Genomic DNA, 8,195 nt, shown 5'->3' with positions numbered 1-8,195 from the left:
CTTTCTTTGACTTCTCCAGTGCATTTAACACCATCCAGCCACTGCTGCTGAGTGAGAAGCTGCGGGTGGCGGTGTGACGCGCCCACCATCTCCTGGATCACTGACGACCTCACAGGCAGACCACAGTTTGTCAGAATGGGCGTGTGCTGTCTGGAACGGTGGTCAGTGATGTTGAGCCCCACAGGAACTGTTCTGTCTCCTTCCTCTTCACCCTGTACACCAGTGACTTCCAGTACAACACGGAGTCATGCCATCTGCAGAAGTACTCTGATGACTCTGCAGTGGTCGGGTGTATTAGGGATGGACGGGAGGAGGAGTACAGGGCAGTGGTGAGTGACTTTGTAAAGTGGGCCGATGAGAACCACCTGCGGCTGAACGTGGCCAAGACCAGAGAGATGGTGGTGGACTTCAGGAGGAAGGCGACAGCTCCTACACCTCTGAGTGTCCTGGGAGTGGACGTGGACGTGGTGGAGGAGTACAAGTACCTGGGCGTCTCCATCGACAGCCGACTGAACTGGAAGGCCAACATCAACGCTGTGTACAAGAAGGGGAGGAGTCGACTCTTTTTCCTGAGAAAGCTTCGATCCTTCAACGTGTGCAGCAAGATGCTGGAGTTATTCTACCAGTCGGTTGTGGCCAGTGTGCTGCACTTTGCCATTGTCTGCTGGGGGAGCAGCATCGGAGCCGGTGACACCAGCCGTCTTAACAAACTGGTTAGGAAGGCTGGCTCCATCATCGGCTGCCAGCTGGAGCTCCTGGAACAGGTGGTGGAGAGGAGGACGTTGAAGAAACTGTTGTCCATATTGGCCAACCCGGACCACCCGGACCACCCTCTCCACCACCTCCTACAGGGACAGAGGAGGACTTTCTCCAGATGTCTCCTCACGCTCCGCTGCCACAAGGACAGATACAGGAGAACATTCCTGCCGGCGGCTATGAGGCTCTATAACAGTTCACCTCTTGCCAGATCATAGTGCAATCACTGAATACTTACACTATGTTGATCTGCACTTCACACATCTCATTTGTTTGCACTACACACATACACACACATTTCATTTCATTTGCTCTGCACTCATACACACACTTTGCTTTTTGCACTCTGTCTATATTTAATATTTTTTTGTATTTGATTTGTCAGTGTTGTTGTGTATTGTGTATGCATGTGTGTTGTATATTTACATATATATTTTGTTTTGTATTGTACTTTTATTTTACTTGTATACTTCTATATCTTTCATCCCTGTTTCTTATATTTTGTGTTTTGGTTTTATTCTTGTGTGTTGCTGCTACTGTCACGACAAATTTCCCCTTGGGGATTAATAAAGTATATATCTATCTATCTATCTATCATATATATATATATATATATATATATATATATATATATATATATTTACACCTAAGAGATCAATTATCTAGTGATGTGGTTTCTGGAGATGGCATTGCCCTGACATCCAACATCACTGTAAAGAATATCTGTTATCTTTTATCAGGACTTGTCAATTTAACTCCATGTGAAGCAAATCTCAAGGACTGCATTAAAAAAAATCTACGTCACATTTAAAAGATCAGACACATCTTGTCTCAAAAAGATACAGAAAAACTGGTTCACACGTTCGTTACTTCTAGACTAGATAGCTGCAACTCCTTATTATCAGGCTGCTCTAATAGGTTTCTTAGGTCCCTTCAGTTGATCCAGAATGCTGCAGCTTGTGTACTCACTAAAACTAAGAAAAGAGATCACATGACTCCTGTTTTAGCACTTTATAAGGTGTACAATTTATTTGAGGCAAATTTGTAATTTGTGATATTAGGCAATATAAAATAAATTGAATGGTACAGCACTGTGGACGTGGAGAGGAATATGAAGATGTCTGACTGCACTTTTTAAAAACAAATGTGTAATGAATAAGTGTTTTATAAAGTAAAAACATGTGGTTTAAAGTAGCATTTTTATTTACTTGTCAAAACAAACAACACATGATTGATTTTTTCCCGTCAATAAACATGTGGACGCCATGACTTCGTATGTTGACAGGAAATACTAACGCATGCGCAGATTTTTACAAAAAGTATGTGAGCCACGAAGAAGAAGGAGCAGACATGCGCAGAGCGCTTTGGGGGAAATCAAACATGGCGGTCAAAATAGTATGTTGATGAGAATGTTTTATGAGCAGTCGTTTCATTCTCCCAGTTTACACACGTTCACTCTCTCGGGGCCTTTAGAGGTTTGACATTCTGTCCACATGGCTAACTCTGCCTGGTCCGAAACAATACTCCAGCTCCTCCGCCGAATGAATAACTTTTATTTACCAGGTGAGTTACTCGACAAAGAAAACGCGCAGTCAGCGGAGTTACGGGTTGTTTATTAAAGTAACAATGGCCGACGTGTTTCCCGCAGCCTCCGGCCGGTCCAAGTGCTTAAGGTTTGAGATAAACGGAGTGCAGGTGGGCTGGATTCCTCCGCACGTCGCCCCGCTGTTGACACGGTACCCGGAAGTGTTCAGCCCGCCGCTAGGGGGCGCTGTGTCGCTGCGCCGCAGCCTGGACTCGTACGAGAAGAGGTCGGAGGCTGTGGACGCGGTGCTGCGCACCATGAGACGGGAAGGCGCGTTCACGTGTCTGAAGGGGTGGAGGGATGAGGTGCACGCACATGCACACACACACACACACACACACACACACACACCAACTACACATTTTTTTAATGACACAATTATATTATACAAAGATTAGGTAGTAAACTGTAGCAGCATAAATACATATATATATACTCAAATATCCTATCTCTAAATATTAGAATATCATGAAAAGTATACTAGTAGGGTATTAAACAAATCACTTGAATTGTCTAATTAACTTGAAACACCTGCAAGGGTTTCCTGAGCCTTGACAAACACTCAGCTGTTATAAATCTTTTTTATATATACATACACACTCCGGTTATTATCTATATTATTCCATTAGTTTTTACATATATATTTTACATTTTCTATTAAAGAATGAACAGGAATATAATATATATATATATATATATATATACACTCCGGGTATTATTTATCTTTTTACAATAGTTTTTACAACATATATATTTTCTATTAAAGAATAAATAATAAAAAAGAATGCATATATATATATATATATATATATATATTCTATTTTTTATGTTCATTTAATTTATTCATATAATCTATTCTTTTTAATTCATTTCAAAGTAATTGGATTAATTAATTAGAACCAAGCTTTTAATATCTTTGTGAAACATGCTGACAGTGAGTTATTCCCCAAACCAAATGTTAACATAACATATGATCCTTTTCTGCTTATGACATTTTGGGCAGTTTCATGATCAAACCGCATTATTAAACCTGGGACTGTAAAAAAAAATCCCATCCTCATACTTCAAATGACCTTTTGATATCCTCAAAAATATTTAAAGAGAACCCTAATAATTCGTGCTGCAGTAATCCTGAAGCGTTCCTCCTCATCCTCTCTAGAAGAACAGTGTGATGCCCGCGTTCTCCGACCCTCCTCTGATGTGGATGGAAAGAGCAGCGACGAGTAAGTCCGCGCCGCACGCGGCCCCGCCGGTCGGTCCCGGTGTGTGAGCTGCTCACGTGACGCTTGCACCACAGGTCTTTTTGGCGTGAAGCGCTACGGCGTCCACATCAACGGCTACACCGTCGGCAATGGCGGGGAAGTCCGCATGTGGCTGGCACGCCGTTCCCTCACCAAGCAGACGTACCCCGGACTGCTGGACAGTGTGGTGAGCGCACGCCGCGACGGACCGGAGACGCCAGAAATCAGTGACGAGAAATGTGAATTATTATTATTATCTTTATTTAAAAGGGACCATGTACAGTTAAAACATGAATGTCAGCATGTGATGCTCTGGACCAGATTTTAGCTACACAGCTAATTAGCATCTCTAGTCCCTTGACAGACTATAATAATCATAAAACAATAACAAACATAAACAATAACAAACAGTACAGGATAAGACACATTACAACAGTATGTGTGGTAAGAAGAACACAAAATATAAAGCTACTGTACATTAAATGTAATAAAAAACATTAAAAGTAAGTCATAAAAACATTACAAGTAAGTAATATGTACTATTAAAAATGTGTTATAAATGACATTAAAAGTAAGTAATACATACTATTAAAAGTAAGTAATAAAACACATTAAAAGTAAGTAATACATATTTTTTTAATGTGTAATAAATAACATTAAAATTAAGTAATGCATACTATTAAAAGTAAGTAATAAAAAACATTAAAAGTAAGTAATACATATTTTTTTAAATGTGTAATAAAAAACATTAAAAGTAAGTAATACATTTTTTTAATGTGTAATAATTAAGATTAAAATTAAGTAATACTACTAATACAAGTAAGTAATAAAAACATTAAAAGTAAGTAATACTTTAAAAAAAAAAGTGTAATAATTAACATTAAAATTAAGTAATACTACTAATAAAAGTAAGTAATAACACACATTAAAAGTAAGTTATACATACTATTACAAGTAAGTAATAAAAAACATGAAAAGTAAGTAATAGGAGACACAATAATTTAGTACATTGCCTCCAGATTTTTTTAGATTATTCAGAAAACACTTATAAATTCAGTATCTCAGGTTTCCTCTTAAAGTGCGTCCAGAAGGGTGACGATGGCGTTGTGTGTTCTGCAAGGCGGCGGGTGGCATCGCCGCCGGCGTTGGCATCAAACACACGTTGGTCAAGGAGTGCGAGGAGGAAGCGTGTATCCCAGCAGCCATTGCAGCGAAGGCTCGCCCCGTAGCCAATGTGAGGTGAGTCTGTTGGGGAGTCGGAGCTCCGGAGGACTAGAAGAGCTCTCTGTCCACGAGGAGTCCTTCTCCCATGGTCCTTCATCTCAATGAACACTCACTGTGGATTCATCCGCCGCGGGAAATAGTTCCCTATTTCCTACCTGTTTAAAAACGACGGCGACCAGCTGATTTGGGACATTTTTTAATTTGCTAAATGTCGTCTCCAGTAGGAACCAAATGGGCTCGATCTGCGTTTCTCAGACAGGAAGTCATAAAGTGTTCGGGCATGAACATGGGATTTTTTAAGAATCAAAAGAGAGAAAAAAACATAGCGACCAGAATCCTGCTTGAAAATGTAATAAAGGTGGCAATCCAAATTTAAAATATACTCCTAACTAACGCTACCTCGCTACTTTGTGAACTAACATCTCAGTTCAAAAGGACAGGGGGCGAGCTAGTTAGCGTTAGCAGCGCAGCGGCTAAATAACGGCGCTGAGCAGCTAACGTTAAACGCGGTCGCATTGAGGAACATTGTAACGCGTATAATGAGTATTGGGCTTTAAAAACAACAACAATAACTAATGTCTCTCTATATGCCACTTCACAAGAGTTGGCTCAGATGAAATTAATTAACCAATGTTCCTCATTCACAATTTATAAATGTATTTATAATTCACAGTCAATATATATATATATATATATATATATATATATATATGTATGAATATACTCCAGGTATTATTTTTCTTTTTACAATAGTTTTTACATATATATTTTCTATTAAAGAATAAATAATAAAAAAGAATGCATATATATATATCCTATTTTTTTAATTCATTTAATTTAATATATATATATTTAAAATGAGCTAGTTCACGTTAATTTATTATGTGTTTTTCTTCTTCCTCTAAACTGATGCGATGGCGCTGCACATGTATGTATATATTGAATTAATAAATATTTAATGAGCGTGAGCCCGTAAAAACGCAGGTGTGACGCCAACGCCGCTCTCTTCACGTTAGCATAACTTCACTCCCAAACCTTTTATTATTTCCCCAGCTACACCTACGAGGACGAGGACGGGGTGTTTCCAGAGAGCCAGTTCGTCTTCGATCTGGAACTTCCTCTGGAGTTCGAGCCCCGCGCCGGAGACGGAGAGGTCCAAGACTTCCACCTGCTGCCCGTCGACGAGGTCGGTGTGGCCGACATTTTGCTTTTCGGGAGCTCCCTAAATGTAGATGCCACCCAACTGTATTATTTAAAAAATCCTTGCCCCCCATATGGGGTGAAATTGACCCATTGTGGTTTAACATGAGCGAATATTTTTATGTCATCCATCAAATTAAACAGAACGTGGGCTAAAAGAATTGTTAATCCAAACTCAAACACCAACTAAAAGAATTGTCAGCCCAATTAGCACGTTTACGGAACTAGCGACACGTAGCTCGATGCTATATACACCCTTTTTAGTTTAAAAATAAATAAAGATAAGTCTGTTTTTCAATAGGTTAAGAGACTGCTGGCCACGGATGACTTAAAACCCGACTGTGCCATGGTGGCCCTGGACTTCCTCATCAGACACTCGTTTATCGATCCAGACGCAGGTTTGTGGCTTTAGCTTATCATGTGGAAATTAATAAATACACAAATATGATTTGACAGAGTTTTTAAGTCTTGGGGTTGACTGAATACTTTTTTTTATATTTCAGAACAGGACTGCATCAGACGTTATGGAGTGAAGCGACCGGCGGAGGACATTTCACCGGCTAACGGCGCTCTGGGGGCCCGAAGAGAGAGGATTGGAAAGGAGGGGAAGATAATTTGGGATAACTTTGGGGTAAAAGTTGAAAAGAGGAATAAAGAGTTCCACTTATTGAACCTCTTTGACAACACAAACGGCTCGTACCACCGGCCCCGACCCCTCCACAGCCTGCTAGTATGAACGCTAATGTCCCCAACTAAGTGTGTGTGTATACAGGACTGTCTCAGAAAATTAGAATATTGTGATAAAGTTCTTTATTTTCTGTAATGCAATTAAAAAAACAAATGTCATGCATTCTGGATTCATTACAAATCAACTGAAATATTGCAAGCCTTTTATTCTTTTAATATTGCTGATTATGGCTTACAGCTTAAGAAAACTCTAAAATCCTATCTCATAAAATTAGAATATTTCCTCAGACCAAGTAAAAAAAAAGATTTATAACAGCAAAACAAAATCAAACATTTGAAAATGTCCATTAATGCACTCAGTACTTGGTTGGGAATCCTTTTGCACGGATTACTGCATCAATGCGGCGTGGCATGGAGGCAATCAGCCTGTGGCATTGCTGAGGGTTTATGGATGCCCAGGATGCTTCAATAGCGGCCTTTAGCTCATTTGCATTGTTGGGTCTGGTGTCTTTCAGGGGGGGGGGGGGGGTGCAGGTGACTTTTTTCTTTTCTTTTTTCACCACACCACATCCACGTTGTTTGAAGCCTCAAAGCTTTTAGAACCACAACTAGTCATTTTATTGTTCTGACCTCAAATCTAAATAATGATAATAAACAGTTTAAGAATAAAAGGTTCTCCGCTCTGACTCAGCCCTATAATGATAGTAATAACAAATATACATTGTCATTATATATAATATGGTTAAAGTCATTCATGAACCAACTTCCTTTTATTTAGCCTGAACAGTCCTCATGGACTTCTCCCTGAATCTGTTCTGTCTCTACCTGTTTGTCACGATACTCATATTATAACTTCTATACATATTACATACCTGCCATAAATATCATGATACCCGATACCAGAATTCAATCCACCATACAAACAATATGGTACCATAATTACGAGACTGGTATATTTATCTATAATAGTAATAAATAAAACATCTGTATGGTTCACTTTTTACCAACTTTTTCAACACTTAACAAATGACAGTAATATGAGTATTCATACAGCCAGATATGAATGAAACTACATGGTTCCATCATAGCATTGATTATACACTATGAGGCCGTTAGTCTCTGACCAGATGATCCACAGTTCATCAGGATGAGCAGCTGGAGAGTTACACAACTTTACAGACTGAAACATTTCACTTCTGGCATCTTTGTATTTTTTAAGCCGAAGTCTCTAAAGCTGCGCCACTTCTCTCGCTGTGAGCTGCGCAGCGCAGTGTGCGCAGACAGCTCGACACGGAGCAGCGCGTGAGCTCTGATCGCTCTCTTAATGAAGTATCGATACTAAAAATATGCTAAATCACATCGTGTTTAACGTACGGTACTTTGTTAGCATCGCTACACCGTGCAGCGTGACAGCTGCACGGTGTAGCGGGCTAACATTCAAGCTAACCTGAACCCCCAAACGCTGTCGACATCTGAACGCTGATTGGCCGAGACGCGACACG

At 39.9% G+C, this 8,195-nt stretch overlaps 1 protein-coding gene across 2 annotated transcripts; it reads left to right on the top strand.

Annotated features, from left to right (window-relative positions):
• The first annotated feature begins 2,103 nt into the window (after positions 1–2,103).
• Positions 2,104–6,852, top strand: LOC130199146 (uncharacterized). Of its 2 annotated transcripts, none has more exons than XM_056422400.1 (8): positions 2,104–2,319; positions 2,405–2,646; positions 3,501–3,564; positions 3,639–3,769; positions 4,703–4,821; positions 5,860–5,992; positions 6,308–6,404; positions 6,515–6,673. In XM_056422400.1, exons 1-8 carry the CDS (start codon positions 2,250–2,252, stop codon positions 6,568–6,570), a joined length of 912 nt encoding a protein of 303 aa, XP_056278375.1. In that variant the 5' UTR covers positions 2,104–2,249; the 3' UTR covers positions 6,571–6,673. The 2 variants fall into 2 exon arrangements, with proteins under 2 accessions (XP_056278375.1, XP_056278374.1); XM_056422399.1 differs by having other exon boundaries at positions 2,106–2,319; positions 6,510–6,852.
• Positions 6,853–8,195: the final 1,343 nt, after the last annotated feature.

Source organism: Pseudoliparis swirei, chromosome 9 (genome assembly GCF_029220125.1).
Source record: "Pseudoliparis swirei isolate HS2019 ecotype Mariana Trench chromosome 9, NWPU_hadal_v1, whole genome shotgun sequence".
NCBI classification, from domain to species: Eukaryota; Metazoa; Chordata; class Actinopteri; order Perciformes; family Liparidae; genus Pseudoliparis; species Pseudoliparis swirei.
The sequence above is the reverse complement of the archived record's forward strand: the minus strand, read 5'-3'. Positions and strand labels throughout refer to the sequence as shown.

What these genes read in the sequence shown, in the direction of transcription:
- LOC130199146 (XM_056422399.1), top strand. Translation starts at nt 2,250, where the DNA reads ATGGCTAACTCTGCCTGGTCCGAAACAATACTCCAGCTCCTCCGCCGA. An exon ending in GATGGAAAGAGCAGCGACGA is followed by an intron (nt 3,565 to 3,638) that starts GTAAGTCCGCGC and finishes CTTGCACCACAG; the next exon opens with GTCTTTTTGGCGTGAAGCGC. An exon ending in GTTTATCGATCCAGACGCAG is followed by an intron (nt 6,405 to 6,509) that starts GTTTGTGGCTTT and finishes TTTATATTTCAG; the next exon opens with AACAGGACTGCATCAGACGT.